This window comes from Lepidochelys kempii, chromosome 9 (genome assembly GCF_965140265.1).
Source record: "Lepidochelys kempii isolate rLepKem1 chromosome 9, rLepKem1.hap2, whole genome shotgun sequence".
In the NCBI taxonomy this organism is placed as follows: Eukaryota; Metazoa; Chordata; order Testudines; family Cheloniidae; genus Lepidochelys; species Lepidochelys kempii.
This window is the reverse complement of record NC_133264.1, coordinates 2,885,211-2,904,576: the sequence shown is the minus strand read 5'-3', so window position 1 is coordinate 2,904,576 and position 19,366 is coordinate 2,885,211. Positions and strand designations below refer to the sequence as shown.

Below are 19,366 nucleotides of genomic sequence, written 5' to 3'. Positions count from 1 at the left end.
AGTTGGAAGAAGAACAGGGGAAAGCAACTGTTACTGAAGGTCGCCTTTCCATGTGGCCCATGTTCCCTGTTTTCATTGTCAGCTAGTGCCCCTCACCCCTTTACACAAGAAGCAGAGTTACAAACATCTCCAGGGATTTGAAGTACAGGGAAAAGTCTGTAACTTGCTTTCAAGGGTCACCTCAGGGTGGGTTGTAAAAGTTCCAGTTCTCACTGTATCCCAGAAACCTGCAGCCCATCATCCATCTGGTCACTGCTAGCCAAGGAATAAAGACTCTCAGGAGGAGCCAACCTGGACTCCGGTGTCTCCATGACCTGAGTCCTCTGTGCCTTCTGAAAGTGGTGCCAGGCAGCAGGAAAGGACAAGACTCTTCAATGCCCCATTTTACTGCCATCCTATTGATTTAAGCATCGCAGCCACTTCCTCCCCGATACACTACAAAAGGTAACTATTGCTGGATGCCACACAGCCACTCGGACTCAGAGAGGCGACCTCTCTCTCACGCACGATGGTATTTTTGCTATTATCTGTAACGTAACAGGATCGGAAAGGCTGCTGGCATTATTATATGAAATGTTGATGCATTAATTGTTTCTACTATTGCTACCTGTAATACGGGCAGCACTGAGATACCCCAGCTGAGATCAGGGCCCCACGGTGCTGTATTTGGGGTCTGTAGGTGCTACTCTATGCATAGTAAAAGCCAGTCTCCGCCCCAGAAAGCTTACAGTCAAGATAGACAAGACAGAGGCTGAGAGAGGACACAGAGCCACAGAGAGGTGAAGTGATTTGCTCAAGGATCTTACAGGTCAGCAAAAGAGCTAACAACAGAACTCAGGTCTTCTGAATGACTGCCGGGTGCCCTATCCATTAGACCACACTGCCTCTCCCCATTAACCAGCAACATTTCAGAAACCTCTACCAGTGGCTCAGTCTAGCTTTTCCAGAACCACATAGATACTGTCCAGTGTCTCATGACCTTCTCCTGCCAGGAACAAGTCCAAGTTAGGGATTGTCCCTCTCCAGGAGTATAGAACTCCTCCCATCTGTTTGCCTGGAGGAGTGAGAAAATATCAGATCTTACACACATCACTTTTGTGGGAGTTAGTACTGACTCTCCTAAACCTTGGACTAGGGTAATTATGGGGGCAGTGGGGAGACAAATTAGCAAACACTTCACTGGTAGCTTGTTTTATATTTATTCACTCATTCATTCAAAAGGCGTCTGTCTGAGGTTTCTCAAAGGGTTTGGAATGTTCAAATTAGTCTCCGGGGGGGCTGTATCAGTGGGTAGAAAGCAGGGGAGGTGCTCAATGATCAATAGCATGCCTCTTATCACATGGCTTTGCAGTTTATTGCCTAGCTATTGACATAAGTATACCTAATCATTCAATTTATTTTACAGATAATTGATATAATTGTACAGCTAGTAAATCACTTTGTAAAGTGAGCACAGCACAGTGGGGACTTTGGATGAAAGGTGATATCCAGATGCCAATCACCTTTTTCACCTCCCACTGCCCTGCCCCCTTCTCTCTTGGGAGCCACCTATGCCCCAGCATGCTAATGATTCAGTGTTATTGCGACACAGACTGCTTTAGTGCTAACCCTGGTTTAACAGAGTGGAATAATTCAGATCCAAGTCAGACTAAGGTTACCAAAGAGACTGTTTGCATGCACATGTGCTGGGTAGGACCGATGGCTTCAGCTGCACCAGGAGAAAACAAGTACAACAACAAGCCATAAACCCCAGAGTCTTTTCCACACGAGACCTGGGAGCCAGCTGCAGAGAGGGCGCTTGTTTAGACTGTTTTGCCAGAGAGACAGTTTTCAGTGACCTCCTCTCACACACCCTAGTGCAAGCAAGGGGTAACTCCGCAGAAGGTCACTGGAGTTGCACAGCTGAATGAGAGACAAATCAGGCCCACGGCATCTGGGAATTATTTGAAGCATTATGGGAAGGCCAGGTACGCCGCAACGGCACTGGCCTAGGGCTGCCTAAAGGGCCGGGGGGTAGCCCTCTTTCAGTGGGAAAACAGGCACTAAAAGCGTGTTGCTGGCTTCAGCCCCGTCTCAGAAATCCAGCCTACCAGCCCCACATCTGAAAAGTTCATGCTGGAATCCCACTGCAGTGACGGCACATGTCTGAGTGGTTTCCTGAAGCGGGAGGACTTCGGTGGAAGTCAGCGTCTAAAGTGCAGCCTCATTACAGGTCTTTGCAGATCAGGGCCTAAGGTGATGCTGAAGTCGCCATACTCGGGATTGGTGCCGGTTTGCCTGTTCACTTCTCACTGGTGTAACTACCTCAGTGTCGGGCAAACCCTTCATGCAGGCTCCTCGTGAGACATTCCCTTATCGAGGCAAGTTTTTATTGCCAGACCTTTGGTACGACAGCGATGCTCCAAAGCCTCGTTTAATTAACAAGTCTATTTATAAGCAACCCCCCCACCCCTCCCCCTTTTTAAAAAACTGAAAAATGGAGCATATCACTACAGATAATGAAAGCAAACGGCCATCATTATTCACTCCCTACAGCTAATTCGTTTTACATAGAAAACTTGCCTTGCAGACCATTCTTTTGAGTGACAGCACCCAAGATCAATAAGCCAGACTATCCCCACGGAAACCTATCAGTGTTTTGAATAATTCCCTCCCACTCCCCAAGGGCCAGCCCCCACCCACAGGGTAAATCATATCCTATTCCGTGTAAAGGCACCACAGGATTACACAGCAGGTGGGCAAATCCGGGGAAAGGGAGGTAGCAGAGCTGTTCTGGAAGGAGTTCCTACAAGAGCACAGGATGCCAGGCGGGCCTCAAGACTGTTTTTGTGACTCAAATGTGTTTATATTCAGGGTAGGAAGCTAGAGATTTTTTACCTTGGTATCAGTCCAGAACAAGGATTTGAAACTGAAAATCCCAGCACAGCCAGGCAGACTGGAAGCAGTCCTGTTGAAGTCATTGGGCCCGATTCTCCTTTCATACTGGAGCAAGCCAGGGGAAGTCAGCGAGGCAGTTACCCCATTGGCATCAATGGAGCTATGCTGATTTACCCCACTTGAGGATCTAGCCCAAATAATTTAGACAAGTGGAAAAGTGGACTGAGACAAGAATGAGGCCCATTGTGTGACCCACATTCTCAGCTGGTATGAACGGGAGTAGGTCAATCAAAGGATCCATGCTGATCTACACCAGCTGGGGGTTTGGCCCTGCAAGTGCAGGAAAAAGCATTTACATGGAATACACTATGCAGGGGCTCTCATTTACCCCTCTGTTACAGCGGAATTATGCTGGCATATCAATGGGTAAAACAGTTCGGATACAGAACTGAGATCCTGGAGTCATGAACCAGGTCCAGAGAGCGATATTGATCAGTCTACTAAAAGATTAAGCCAAGCAAAAGGGAAAAAAAAATCAACACCGCATAAATGGTGAGAGGTGACCCTACCAATCCTGCTGAACAAATTCAGGGTAATAACACGATGATATCATAACACAGATCTGGGCCTAGGTTCTCTTCTTATATTTGGGGTAACCCCACTGGCTTCAATGGAAACACTTTTGATTTACACCAGTGTCAGTGTGAAAAGAATCTATCCTACGACTTTTAGCTCGATAGCATCGCTTTAGCCCCATGGCCTCGGCAGCAGATGCACTAAGTGTTGTTTTGCTGGACGCCTGTTCAAATGGAGCTTGATCTTGGCTTCTAACTGTATTAAAAAAAAACCAAAAAAACATCCCAACCTCCTGTTTCCCCAGGAACAGAAACACGAAGTGGCACCAGATAGATAAATTAATTTTAAAATGGCTTAAATATTAGCAGTCCCTCTTATTTAAATAACTGGATTTTCATTACGAGTTTTAATTACATCGGACGTGTAGAAGGGACGTGTCTTGTTTCATTTTAAATGTTTATCTTGCCAGAGTAAACCCACATAGTATATTCCATGTAAAATCAGCTCCCTTTGCTAAGGCTGATCAGTCTGGCCCCAACACAATGCAAAGTGGTGATGTATGGCACATCGCGTTCCTGTACGTGTTTCAATTACAGACTCCATGCAGCATCCATCTCGATTGTCCTCCCGCATCCTGCCAGGTGAGAGTGAATCAGGCACCACGCTTGGGATACGGGTGTGCGTTTTGTCTCCTACAGTGTGAACTTCAGCCCTGAGCAGAAGAGGCACAGGGTTCCAAGCACCGCGCCAGTCCCTTACGTGACCCAGATTTTCTGAAGCGCCCACAAGTTTTGGGTGTCCAGCTTGATTGTCAAGGGAGCTGAACGCCCATGGCTCCTGCTGGACTTCAAAGGTAGCTGCGAGTGCTCAGCACCTCGGAGAATCAGTCCCACCTTGTCTCAAACTGGGCACCCAAAATTAGCGGTCATTGCTGACTGTCTGGGCCTAAACCCTGGTCCGGCCCTCTGCACAGCAGTGAGTACCATCAGTGCGGTCTCCCTTGCCAGTCTGGGCCACTGCAGGGCAGCTCTCCAACATTTACCTAGATTCATCTGAGTTTCAGTTTTATCCCTTATTTTCTTGTCCCATCCTCACTGACTGATGAGAACAATTAATCCCCATCTTCTCTCCCAGTCCTGGGCATGTGTGATGACGGATATGCCTTCTGAGCCTTCTTTTCCCCTGACTGAGATACCTAATTGCCTTAACCTCTCCCATAAGTCATAGGGCCCAATCCTGCAACCCTTACTCACGGGAGTAGTCCTTGCTCATACGAGCAGACCCACTGATGTCGTCCCATGAGTCTGGGCTGCTTGCAAGTACGGGCTGCAGGACCAGCCTCTTCACTTATCAGTCCTATTCACATTGTACGGCAGTGGCTCAAAAACCCTAAGAACCTGAATGTTTCATCTCTTTCATCCTCTGATGTAAGGCAGGAGGAGCTTCCCTGAAATCAAAGGCCCTACACAGTGGTAAAACCCCAGTGAGAGAGCAGAATCGGGCCCTATCCCTTACAGCGAGCTACTGCTGGGCACAGCCTTTGAATTGGGGGCAGGGGGGGTTCTTTGTTTTCAATAAGGGATGTTTCCCAAACCTTCTGTTATTTCAACTGCTGGCCTCTGCCGGCATCACCCCATGACCTGGCTCCCGAAGCAGAAGGTAGGACTCTTGCTGTGCTCGAACCGTGGCTGAACGGAGGAGAATAAGTGCCCTACTCGTGTTAAATGTGCTACTCCTGCCACGGGGACCCTGCCGACCCGTCGCCGTTTTGGGCACAGCGTCACGTCACCGACTGCTATTCAAACTGTGCTCTAGTCTGAGGGCTCCCCGCCGCCCCCAGGAGGCTGCCTGTGGACCTGCTGCCTAGCCAGTATTGGAGTCAACAGGCCCCACTGAGAGCTCCAACCCTGCAGTCTTGACTCAGGGAGGGCCTCCAGGGGGTTCGCTGGGAGTTCTGTCTGAGGAAGGATGACAGGATTGATCCCCGGATTAAGTAGACTGGATTATCCCTCCATAAGAGTACGTCTACACTGCTGCTGGACACGTGCTTCCCGGCGCGGGGAGACCGAGGCGTCCTAGCGCTGCTCAGGCTAGCATGCTCAAAGTAGCAGCGTAAGCGGGGACAGTGCGCATGGCCGCTCGGGCTAGCCACCCAAGGACAAACAGGCCTGGGTCCCCAGGCACGTATGTGGGTGGCTAGCCCAAACCGCTGTCCAGGCTACCCCGAGCTATCCAGCTATTTTCAGCGCACCGGTTCAAACACAGCTAGTACATGTGTCTGCCTGCCCTGGGAAGCACCGTCCCAGCTGCAATGTGGGGGACTTTATCTTTGTCGAGCCCCCCTCAAAGATCAGCTTCTGCTCCGACTCTTAACAACTGAGAACTCCCGTCCCCTTGGGAATGTGCCAGCCGTGACATCCTTCTGTGAACGCTCCTGCAGATTTCAGACTCCCAGCACAGGGACAAGGTTCAGCCCTGCCCTAGCTGACGCAGTCAGTGAGAACCACCTGTGTTGCCCTCTCAGAAGGACTCCTGAGTCCCACAGAGAGGGCAGAGCTGATGCCGCAGATGGCACTTTGCATCTCCTCCGGGGCCTAATCCTTCAGAGTGGTCCCAACGGGAGTTGAGGGCACCCAGCACCTCCCGGGACAAAAATGTTTTGTTCCCTTTCTCGCAGAGGGCAATGGGCCACTGGGGAGTGCTGACATCCAGCGTGGTCTCCCGCCAATGACAGCAGCTTGCTGACTGCTGCATGAAAAAATTCAGCATCAAACTTTGCCCCGGACCTTGCCATCTATTGAAGGGTTTGGGTAACTTCTGCCAGCCTCTAAGTGTGGGGTTCTCAGAGGAAACTTTCCTGGAGACAGGTTGTCTCATCACTGCCCACTGCAGGGTCTCTTCAGAAGCAGCTTATAATGGCCATGGTCAGAGATGGGGTACTGGAATGGACAGATTCTTGGTCTGATCCAGTCTGGCAATTCCTGGGTTCCTAAGTCTAGTTAGGTTTTAGATGTTTTCCTTGAAGATCACTTTCCTTTTACCCCTGAAGGAAACAATCCCTACATCCTTCTCCCACATGCATAGCATCTGCGCAAATATCACTCCTCTCTCTTCTGGCGAGAATTCAAACCACGCGTTTTTATTCTTCTCCACACCCCAGATGGTTGTTGTAGCGTTAGAGAGAGGCGGGGGGGGGGGAAAAAGCAACAATGTGTGAAAACAATAAAGGAGAGATTTAAAAGGGAAGCGCCGATGGAAATAAACAGCTGAGAGCAGCTGGCTTCTTCCTAATTTGATCTTTTCAAAAACGAAGGCTTACAAGTGAGACCCACTAGGTGATGCATTTCATTTATCATCGGGTTGCAAAGAAGGCTAATTTTCCTTACTGTAGTCGCTGTTTTCGTCCTTGGTCCCATCAATCGTACCATCTGGGTGCATCTGCAAGAAGTATTCCTGCTGGCTGAATAACCTTGTCACAATTCCTTTCAGCTGGGGTTCTACAAAGATAATAATAAGTATTAGATACACAAAATATACCAGGAGCGGCAAGAGACGTCAGTTGCTCAGCTACTGTAAACTCCTAAGTAAATAAACCAGGATTCTGGTAGATAACTTCCTGTGGTTCCTTGCATGTTGGATTGTAAAGCAGGCATATAAAATGGAGCTCAGGCGAGTAGGTAAAAAGAAAAGACACCAATAGTATAGCACAGGGTTAAGAATTTAAGAAAATTCATTTAGAAGAGCTGCCTTATTGCAAGTCATACACATCCTCCTAACCAAGTGCCAATGAACCCTTTAGACTATTCTATCACGTATAAACCACAGGGGATCTCAAATTGTGGGTCGGGAGCCCATTTTGATCGGGTCGCCAGGGCTGGCGTTAGATTTGCTGGGGCCCAGGTCCAAAGCTGAAGCCCGAGCCCCACTACGTGGGGCCAAAGCCAAATCCCGAGGGCTTCAGCTCTGGGCAGCAGGGCTCAGGTTACATGTCCCCAGGGTTGTGAGTTCAATCCTTGACGGTGCCATTTAGAGATCAGGGCAAAAATTGGGGATTGGTCCGGCTTTGAGCAGGGGGTTGGACTAGATGACCTCCTGAGGTCCCTTCCAACCCTGATATTCTATGATTCTAACCCGGGGCAGCAAGCTCGGGCTTTGGTTCCCACTCCTGGGGTCATGTAGTAATTTTCGTTGACAGAAGGGGGTTGTGGTGCAAGAAAGTTTGAGAACCGCTGACATACCATTTCTTTACCAGAAAAGCTGGTTTAGAAATAATGTAGGGAGTTAATAAAATTATATTAATAATATGATTATAAATTAATATGAATAAAAGCAAGTTATTAGTGACTTAATAGGAAATATCCCCAGTGCAGTATATCTTGATGTAATCAGTTTCGTGACTTTGATGCACCGAGTGAGATTGTTTAATAAGCCATTATATAACTCCGGTCAGGCTGTGTCAGTGTTTCCATTAGGAGCCCCTGTTTCCAACAGTTTACCACTGGGCTGTATACATTTCCTTTGAGAATGACACGAAGAGCCCAGAGACACTGCATTCCTTTTGCAGACTGTGTGCGTGGACATCTCTGGGAGCTCTGAATGCAGGAGGACAGCAGGAGCAGATAGTTAGTGTGAAAGGGCTCAGCTTAAAACCATGTTGCCAATTTAAGAAGAGAAAAGTATCATTTTATAGTTTGCGGCAGGAATGGCATTTTAGAACTGGTGAACGTGATCTTCTATGCCACTGTGCTTAACAGAGTGACTGTGGGATGTTAATTCTAGGCAGGGTTCCTTGGTATAATGCTGGTGCTCCTCTGAGGTAGAGGTAGGAAGAAGATGATTATTAAAAACTTATACCGTGGTGTTTAGAGTGTTTGCCAGAATGATGTCCCTAGACCACCAGTTACCTATTACCTCATGCTGCAAATGGGGACACCATTATATTGTCAGGTACATGTGTCATTGCAGTAATATCAGAGACCAGTGCCCCGGATTCCTAGTCTTGTTACAAATCTGACAAACCTTATGTCAAGCTTGGCTCAAGGTTCAACATTTATGAGCTTTCTGGCCAATCCTGGCCTAGTTTGGAGTCGGTTTGGGCTGATTTATGGTTTTGAGTGGTAATGATATGGGTCTTGCCATTTCTGCAGGTTTCCCCAACAGTTGAGTTTTAGCTGGAGTTTTTGGGTCCAGCCCACTCCCCAAATTCACAGAAAACTGAAAAGAACTAAGCTGCCAACAAAAGTTGCCAAGTTTCTCACAGCCCTAATAAAATCTGATCACCATGGCGTTCCTTGGGCTGCCTTTGCTTTCTGGTGTCCTCTGACATACGCGGGCGGAGAAGAACCTCCCGTCACAGGGGCACGTTCTATACACGAGGGGAAACCCTGCCTGGCACATTCCAGAGCTGCCATCTGCACTTTGGCTTTCGCACACTATGTTTGGGTTGGAGCTTCTCAGTGAAGCAGTGGGATTTTGATCAGCCCGGTTATGTCTCAGGTAGGCACCTGGACCTTCAGATGCTTACACCTGAACTAAATCCTAAACCCCTGAATGCTCAGACCTGCACACAACAAGCATAAGCTTGGTATTCTCTTAGGGAGATTCTCCCCACAACCCGGAATAGTTTTTTGGAGGGGGGGGGCTTAGGAATACGTTAGCATGGGATGAGAGCAGAGGGTGACCTCTGAGTCCCATACTGAGTCTCTCCCCTTCTCTTTGAAAGCTCTTGGATTTCTTGCAGTTTGCTCATCATTACTCACACCTGCCTACTGCTGATTTAACAGCCCCGGGCACAAAAAGCTTCTGTCTGACTACCTGACTACAGAACAGGTGTAAGTAGCTCTAGCTAGTGCTGGCTCCCCCATGTGGCTTGGCCAAGGCATCACAAGCATGATCTGGGGGCAGCAGCCCCAACTGTGGAAGGCAGGCAGGCTGAACGGACCCTTTGTTGATTGACCTATCTACTGAGGACGCCAGCAGAGGAGGCGGGGAGAGTTAAGGACATTTTAACTGGGAGCCAGGATATGACTACCCACTTCTTTGGCACAGGTCATCAAACGGCCATCAGATGGTAACGGCACCAGTTACTAGCATCCAGGGAATGGATTGGAGCTGCTGGCCCAAAGGCAAACTGCAGCCCCTGGTTTTAAGCAGACTCCCAGCTTGTGTGAACCTGAATTTGGCCATATATTTCAGAGTCGTTTCCTCTTACAGCAACAAAGATTGAACAGGTAATTGTATTGCAGCTTTCTCGAGTGCCGCTGCCCCTTACGCGGCAGCAATTTTCAGGAAAGACTGTTCGTTCGTGGGAAATACATCAAAGGCAGCACATCATCCAATTAAGGTGGAGGAAATGTCTGAATAAATCAGAGCAAGAGGCAGCTCATGTGTCAGACAATAAAACAACATGAGACGTTCTGGGAGTTTCGCGAGAGGAAAGGATACCGAAAGATCCTTCAACTCTGGCCAGGCTGGTGATGTGATTTAAAAACTGCACAATCAAACACAGGCTTCATATTGACAGGTTTCAGAGTAGCCGCCATGTTAGTCTATATTTGCAAAAAGAAAAGGAGTACTGTTGGCACCTTAGAGACTAACCAATTTATTTGAGCATGAGCTTTGAAGTGAGCTGTAGCTCAGGAAAGCTCATGATCAAATAAATTGGTTAGTCTCTAAGGTGCCACAAGTACTCCTTTTCTTTTAGGCTTAATATTGTAATTCTCTTATTTGTCCAAAGCTCCTTCAACAATATTGCCCCAAGTTACAAGCACTAACAGAAACATGCAGTTACTAAGAACAAAATCCAAGCACGCACCATGCCTACCTCCAAAAGGGCTCCCCTAATTAGGTTCCTTTCCGCAGCTCATGATTTCCCCAGGGCCTGAACTGAAGTTGACTTTCCTCTCTCAGGTCTCTTATTTTATACCCTGGTGTGGGGGTTCCCAGCTTTCCCTGCTCTTAAAAGGGACAACACACTTCAGCACAAAATCCTTTCCTATCGCTGAGCTGCACAACTCTGCACACCCTTCTGTTTTGCTTCCAGATCCGCTTTCCTGCGCTGTGAAAATGGGATGGGATTGATGTGGCCAAAACATGCTCCTCAGTGACTTGGCTTGCAGCACTCACGCTCTAGTGCAGCAAAGCAAACGCATTTAAAAAGACAAACTTTACCTCCCCTTATTTCACTGTATCGATGGAATAGATTTGAGAAACTCTCTGAAACGAACACCTCGATTCAGATCAGAGTGCGACAGCGAAGAAGCCCCATAAAGACCAAACCATGGATAGGGCAGCAGAGACTTAACAATGTTCTAATTAAAAGGAAGGCAGGGTACAGCTTTGTGGAGCGACTGTTTGAAACACTTTGAAATGGCAAGTGTCGATGCTGAAGCGATAGCCCTTAATGACCAAGACAGGTGCTCTGTTACGGAGAGTAAACACAAGGCATAGAGCCCACTCTGCCTCCAGATGCACCATTATTAATTATGTCTATTACAGTAGCACCCACTCAGACTGGAGCCCCATTGTGCTAGGTGCTGTACACACACATGGAGAGAGTCCCACTCTGAAAATCTTACACTCGAACTAGTCAAGAGACAAAGAGGGCAGGAGGAAAAACAGGATCACAGAGAGGGGAAGGGACTTTCCCAAGGTCCGCTAACAGGTCAGGAACAGAATCCATGTCTCCTCAGACCCAACCCAGCACCCTACCCACTAGATCACACTGACATGTTTGGTTTACACAGCTCTGGGGTCTCCCACTAGATAAGAGATTTCACCTACATCAGCCTTACCCCCTCTCACAAGCATTGAGAATACTGCAGTCTGTCAGTGCTATGGGTCTCGTTTAACCCCACCCCTCACCCACTGCGTGTGGTGCTCACCAGCCTGTCTGCTGGTTCTCAGAGCCCCATGATCAGGTGACTGCCCTGTACAGCTGTCAGTTTCCTATCAGTGCATTAGTCTATATTTAGGGTTCCCTGCCCTCCTTGAGTGCATGGGAATCCCAGAGAAGGCAACGGGATTTCTGTGCAGTGAGCGAAGGGAGACTCTTGCCCATACGCTATCAGTAGGGCTGCTGCACTTTAGGACACCAAAACTAAGGGCCATATTTTGGCTGCTCTTCTACAGATGCACAGGGATCAGCACCCCCCCACCCTCCCACACACACACACACACACACACACACACACACTTTGCACTCCTCTCCAGCTGCTGGCCAGAATCCTTCACTTCATGTGCCCATGAGAACCCAAAACAGAAAGAGACAAAGCAGGCTGCTCTCTAAAAGCATGGCCATAGCAAACAAAGCCTTGGTCTGTCTAACCCATCCACCAGTGGGGAAGAGAGTAAGAACTCTGACCAGTGACACTGGGGCAAACACCTCCTCTTATGGAAAATGCCACTGGATCGCTGATTTGTATATATTGGATTTCTCTATTAATTGAAGTTGAATACAGAATCGACCCGAACAGTGGGAACTATACGAACTAGAAAACATAAGGAAGATAACTGTGTTTAATACAAAGAGAAGGACGCTCAACCAGGCCACTGTATAACAACACCCAGACGGCGATAGCAAATCACAGCCCACAGCCATTAGTACAAGACAAGCTCATACACAAGAGAATAACTCCGGGGACAAGGAACACCACTCCACTGCCAATCCCCCCAAACCAGCTCAGCCCAGTCCTCCCAGAACAACAGATGCCCCTTGATTTGTGCCCTTAAGGTTGACTAATCTGAGCTCTGCAGGACCATGCTGGGGATCTGAGCACCCGCTGAGCTTCCATCACAGAGGACACAATGCCAGGAACCCCATTCCCTGCCAGCTCAAACAGCTTCTCTCATCACAACTCCATGCTATTGCATTGGGGGAAAGAGGTGAATCAGGCTCCACATCACTTAGTGGTCCAATATCCAAGCAGAGGTGATAGGACCCTGGTTATAGGAGTCACCCAACCACTCCCCCCCCCCCATACAGTAAACTGCATGGAAGTCAGTTTCTAGCTCAGGAAGATGAAGGGTTAAGTCGCCCTTTCTGGGATTTGAACCATTGGTCCCAAGGAGTCTTGGTGATTCATATGTGATGCTAACGTCACTAAGGGCTTGGCTACACTTGCGAGTTACAGCACAATAAAGCAGCCCCGGGGGCCCTAACTCACTCCCCGTCCACACTGGCAAGGCACGTAGAGCGCTCTGACTCCGCAGCTACAGCGCGGCTGGTCTCCACCTCGGCGAGTGGAATAACATTTGCTGCGCCCCCGCTGGAGCGCCGCGGGGCCAGTGTGGACGAGCTGTTGCATTACTGCGCTCTGATCAGCCTCCAGAAACGTCCCATAATCCCCTTAAGTGGCCACTCTTGTCATTGTTGTGAAACCGGCTGCAGGAATGCGGAAATGCCTGTTGAAAGCGCCATTTCGGAGAAGCCAGCTGCTTATCAGCTCTAAGGAAAAGCAAACATTTACTGTTTGCTTTGAGTGAGTGAGAGAGAGGCAGGGAGGAGGGGAGTCTGAACTTACAAGACAGCATGCTGACACACTCTCAGCACCCCAAAAACCCACTCTCTCTCCCCTCACATACATACAACACACTCCCTGTCACACTCCACCCCCCACACCCATTTGAAAAGCACGTTGCAGTCACCTGAATGCCGGGATAGCTTCCCATAATGCACCGCTCCCAATGGGCGCTGCAAGTACCGCAAATGTGGCCATGCCAGTGCACTGCCAGCTGTCAGTGTGGACAGACTGCAGCGCTTTCCCTACTGCGCTCTACGAAGGCAGGTTTAACTCACGGCGCTCTACATCTGCAAGTGTAGCCATGCCCTAAGTAACTCCTCTGGCTCATCTGGCTGGTGCTAAATTCTGCCCCGAAGTTGTCTGCATTTCAGTGGTGGGTGAAGCGATAAGAGGGGGATAAGATAAGATGGGCTAAGAGGGAAGAAAGATCCTTTCATGGATTGAGAACTGGTTAAAAGACAGGGAACAAAGGGTAGGAATAAATGGTAAATTTTCAGAATGGAGAGGGGTAACTAGTGGTGTTCCCCAGGGGTCAGTCCTAGGACCAATCCTATTCAACTTATTCATAAATGGTCTGGAGAAAGGGGTAAACTGTGAGGTGGCAAAGTTTGCAGATGATACTAAACTGTTCAAGATAGTCAAGACCAAAGCAGACTGTGAAGAACTTCAAAAAGGTCTCACCAAACGAAGTGATTGGGCAACAAAATGGCAAATGAAATTTAATGTGGATAAATATAAAGTAATGCACGTTGGAAAAAATAACCCCAACTATATATACAATATGATGGGGGCTAATTTAGCTACAACTAATCAGGAGAAAGATCTTGGAGTCATCGTGGACAGTTCTCTGAAGGCATCCACGCAGTGTGCAGGAGCAGTCAAAAAAGCAAAAGGGATGTTAGGAATCATTTAAAAAGGGATAGAGAATAAGACGGAGAATATCTTATTGCCCTTATATAAATCCATGGTAAGGCCACATCTTGAATACTGCGTACAGATGTGGTCCCCTCATCTCAAAAAAGATATACTGGCATTAGAAAAGGTTCAGAAAAGGGCAACTAAAATGATTAGGGGTTTGGAACTGGTCCCATATGAGGAGAGATTAAAGAGGCCAGGACTTTTCAGTTTGGAAAAGAGGAGACAAAGGGGGGATATGACAGAGGTATATAAAATCATGAGTGGTGTGGAGAAAGTGAATAAGGAAAGGTTATTTGCTTGTTCCCGTAATATAAGAACTAGGGGCCACCAAATGGAATTAATGGGTAGCAGGTTTAAAACAAATAAAAGGAAGTTCTTCTTCACTCAGCGCACAGTTAACCTGTGGAACTCCTTGCCTGAGGAGGTTGTGAAGGCCAGGACTATAACAGGGTTTAAAAGAGAACTGGATAAATTCATGGAGGTTAAGTCCCTTAATGGCTATTAGCCAGGATCGGTAAGGAATGGTGTCCCTAGCCTCTGTTTGTTAGAGAGTGGAGATGGATGGCAGGAGAGAGATCACTTGATCATTACCTGTTAGGTTCACTCTCTCTGGGGCACCTGGCACTGGCCACTGTCAGTAGACAGGATACTGGGCTGGATGGACCTTTGGTCTGGCCCAGAATGGCCATTCTTATGTTCTTATGATCTCTGTCCTGAGCATTTATGCTCATAGCGCACACACTCTGAAAGTAGATAAAACATATAAATATTTCTGCTGGAAGTTTGCAGAGTAACACTACTTACGCCTTAGACTTCAGAGCAACAATACACAAGAACCCAAAACAGAAAGAGACAAAGCAGGCTGCTCTCTAAAAGCAGAGGCTCGACTACCCTACCTTACTTTAATCTGTCTTTTTCCCCCAGCTCCTCCCCCACCCACATACACACTCTTAAAGTGATACCTTGCAATTCCAACAGTGTCCTCAATACAGCACCTGGATAGTGTACTCTGTATTTGTTGCGTCTTGGACTATGAAACTGTTAAGCGTTTGTTTTCTGTGCACTGAAAACTTTAAATACCTAAGGAATCTGCTGCCTCTATGGACAGCCAGCCATTGTGTGCGGCAAAGTGCAGACTGTTCGAGAGGAGAGAGACACTGTGTGTGCTCTCAAAGGGGGCGGAGTTCTGTCTAGAAAAAGAGCAAAGAAGCAAGAACAAAAGTACTCTGGCTGAAAGTCTGTGTCTGAACTCAGTGGAGGGGAAAATGGAGCAATATTATCAGAGATTCCAAATGCAGGATTTCAAACCAGCCTTTCCTGAAACCCGTTGCTCAGCAAAGAACATTCATCCAGCAAAGGGGAGCATTTCCACCGCTCATCGGCACTGGGAGGACACTGAATATCCTTTGTGTCCATGAAACAGTTTTGCCAAGGATGTGACGGCAAACACTCCGAGCCCTGCATTACATCTCGGGAGCACAACTCACCGAAATGTTTTTTAAACATTTGTTTGTGGCAATTAAACATTTTACCCTGGAACTTACACATTCCATTATTCTCATTTTCCTCCATTCAGGCTGCAGCTGTCAGAAGGGGTGGTTGATTTATGACTCAGCCAGGCAGCTCCCAGCTCCTTAACACACCAAAACTACCATTCATGTCGGAGCGTAAACGGCTTCTAATTTACTTAAATTAACTGCAACTTTAAAGTGCCATCACAGAAATCACTCTCACCCTCCCCTCCCCTAAAAAGTGATGATTCCAGAACACTTGTTAAAACTAAATAACAGCCACACACCAGGAAAAGAGCTAGTGTCAAACCACAGCGTTAGTGACCGTTTATATCAGCGTATCAAGAAAATCCATCAGTGCACCCAGTGCAGATTGCTATGGTGACAGGCGTCAGCAACGAACCCTGGGAGAGATGGGAAACAGAGAGAGGATAATTGTTCTCTCCCACTCCAGTGACTGGGGGCAGCAGTGAGTTGAGATTAACGGTGTGGTAAGTGGTTGGTTTCAATCAATGTATCATCATGACTGAAACCACAGCACAACACTCCGGCAAGCTTTACTGGACCCACAAAAACTGGGGACTTCTACAGCAGAGCCAGGAGCTGTGCTTGTATGCAGGGGCCCTGATTCTCCCCGGCCCTGCACCTCGTGCAGCCGTTCGCACCTGGGCCAGGTGCTACCCCCTCCAAAGGGGAGCGGTCAGAACCTACTCTGCACTGGTGTGAGGTGCGGGGCCAGAGAGAATCAGGTCGGAGCTTCCTTGACACCAGGCAGAGACATTGCACTTTCCAGCACGTTCACTGTGAGGTCGAGGTATCAAATCCTTCTCCCTGCAAATAGGGCTTGATGCTGCAAGGCCCTGAGTGCCCTCAACCCCCACTGCAGTCAGTCAGGGTGGAGAACCCTTCCGGTGGGGGTGAGGAGTGGAAAACAACTGTCCTGAGTAGAAGCAATCCTTGAGAAAGGGGCTCCCCTACCTGGAAGGACCCTGCAGCAGGTGGCCTGCAGTGACTTGACCTGTCTATAGAGTGTACCGGGAGGGTGAGGGGAACACGTGTCCGGGTACATCTGCAGCACACATGCCCCCTGCATTGCAGGCACAAACTCTTGGGAGTGGCCTCCAGCAATTCTAACTCTGGTGCTGCAACAGCTTTCGCAAGCACACATTCCCACGCCTCCCCTCCCATCCGGCCCCTGCAAAGGGTGACGGCATGGACGTGGTGCAAGATTGCAGGTGCACACCTGGCAAGCGGGTGGGAGAGCAAGGGGGCACCTGGCCCTGTATAATCAGGTGGGCAGAGAAAACGAGGACGCCTATGGTGATGGGGACACAAGCAGGCACTCCCTAATAATGCAGCGGTCCTAAACTGACCCATAAACCTGCCTCCGAAGTCATCACATGCCCCCTGGATATGCGACAGCCCTGCAATTTATCACCACTGTGGGGGTGGGGGGGATGGACAGAGAGCTGTAAGTGAGCAAACCAGGATCTCGAGGAGTGTCATGTTTGACATCCGATCGCGGAACTCCGCCGCCGTGAAACTCTCCTTTCGCTGTCGAATTAAAGGCCCAGCTCACTGCAGCTCCTAACAATAGCAGGGCTACCATCACCCCCCAATTACAGAGCGTGTAGTCAGAGAAGAAAATGACTCCAGGGGAATAGGGCTCCACTGTACACATGCATTTACCCACTTTGGCTGCAAATCTCAACCCAACCCTACTATAGACGGGCGCCTCCATAATAATTAAACAAAACAACAGCCTGAGTTCGCAGGACCAGCCTCTGCTTTACTGAGCAACGGGACACGCTTCAGAAAGACGCAGCCGGGCCATGGGCTCAGTGCCCCGAAAGGACGTCTCCTGGCAGTTTCATTCCATTACTGGCAGGGAGTCACTCGAGCACACGGGTACCTTACAGGGGAAAGAACATCCCAGGGAACTTTTCTATTCCATGCTGGTGCCTCTGAGGAAAAATACTGACACTCCTTGGCCCGCAGAGCAGCTGTCTTCCTGCACTGCCATACAGGGGACAGGACACACAGGACTTTGTGCTACGCTGCCTGTCTCCTACTGAGTTTATTCCTTTCAGGGCAAGTCTATCCCCAGCAGGAGCAGAGGCTCCCCAGGAAGTGGGGAGGTTGTGTCATGTTGGGGGTTTGCCCCACAGCCCATGTGCAGCCCCTGTGCAATGGGGAGCTCAGCTCTGCGGGGATAGCTGTGTGGCGGCATGCATGGGACAGGAAGAGGTGCTGCTGGGACACGCTGAAGGACGGGTGGGGCCAGGGAATCCATGGCTTTGTGGATCCTCTGGAATACGTCAGCCATTGGGGAGCAGCCACTCTGCAAATTGGGGAGAGGAGCCAATTGGGGAGAGGAGCCAACCTCTGCCCTGTAACTGGGCCCAAGTCTCACCCACTTTGCACATAAGGTGCAAGGCAGGGGAGAAGCAGGCTCAATATCTCAGGCCAGTTTGTAGAAGACAGGTGTCCATGTAAGCAAGCCAGCCTGCTAACTAACTGTGATACAGAGGCCCATTGGTGGCTCACTACTCTATGTCAGCAGCAGTTGTCAGGCCTGACATACTCGCTACACTCACACACACTGTTGTCCTGATCTGTATCTAAACGGTGTCATGTATGCTATCATTGGCAAGCTAATAGCTCACTGATCGTTAGTATGGGGTGCGTACAAAGAGGTATGGATATCTGCTGGAATTATGTCCTTTTAAAGTGTTTGGCAAGCAATGTGTAAGCCCAGTCTGTCTTCGACAAAGGAATGTGTATTTGTTTGTCTGACTAGCTGGGTCGCCAGGCAGCGGCAATGAAGATACATTTACATAAAAGGTAAACAAAGCCATCAACCTAGCAACCTTGCCGGGCTCTGAACCACAAATGACAAGCAACTGACTCAACTGATTGTGTACAATGTGACTATTATAAAAGTGCATCAAGTATGGTCTTTTTTGAAAGCTAATGACACACTGGTGATTACTATCATTGTATAAAGTATGAATTTACACTGTAAGAGAAATTATGGATACTCACTGATATTATGTTTTAAAGTCAGTGACCAAACTAAGAGAGAAATGGGATTCCTCCCAGACAGGAGAGAAGGGAGCTGCCTACCTGTCTCCAGTGAAATTAAGCAAGGTGTGAACAAAAACAAAGGAAGCCCCATTTACATATGGGGGATGTGAAGTCCACTGGCACTGAAGAACAGCGAGAGGTCATCCTGAGCCTGGGGACCAAACAGTGAGTTTGGGACAATTCGGAAAGAGAAGAAGCCATCTTGGCATCCATCACTGGACAGACACAAGGGGACAGAGCTCTTGTGAACTGAGAAAAATGGGTCTTTCAATCAGGGGGGTTGAAGTTTCTGGGAACTGATCATTACTGTGCTCTTGGAATGTATGTTTGGGGTGCATACAAAGAGTTATGGATATGTGCTGGAATTATGTCCTTAAAAAGTGCAAGGTCCTGACTGACAGAAAGTCAGCCGTGGCTGGAAAGAAAAAGATTGGTAAGAAATCTACCTAGAACCAAGGTGGTAGCTTGTTGAGTTATGTCTTAGCCACTGGGAAGCGTACTTTACTTTTATTTGCTTGTAACCATTGTGTCTTTATCCCTTGTGCTTACACTCACTTAAAACCTATCGCTTTTTGATGAAATAATCTCGGTTTATTACAAATCAACCCAGTGCTGTGTTTGCCCTGAAGTGATTGTTAATGCCGGTTAAAGCAATGTGCTGCCGGGCTTTTGTCTCTTTAAAGGAGCGATGGAGCTTTTTACGCCTCTGAACGTTCCAGGAGAGGGCAGGACAGTTCAGGTAGAAAATCTGGGAGAAATTCAGGCCTGGGGGTGTGTTGGGGTCACTTGGACAGTGGTAACCCAGGCTGGCAGAGACCAGACTGTGGTTTTGACATAACAAGCAGGCTGCTGGGGTCAGAATTGCTGAACCAGGGT

General features: G+C 48.5%; 1 protein-coding gene across 3 annotated transcripts in view; it reads right to left on the bottom strand.

Moving 5' to 3' along the window:
• FGF12 (fibroblast growth factor 12) overlaps positions 1-19,366 on the bottom strand; it is a 281,396-nt gene that overhangs the window by 84,843 nt on the left and 177,187 nt on the right. For all 3 annotated transcript variants that reach the window (XM_073359018.1, XM_073359017.1, XM_073359016.1), the window contains exon 2: positions 6,840-6,950. In XM_073359018.1, coding sequence (XP_073215119.1) covers positions 6,840-6,950 — 111 coding nt within the window. The remainder of the gene's footprint in view (positions 1-6,839; positions 6,951-19,366) is intronic.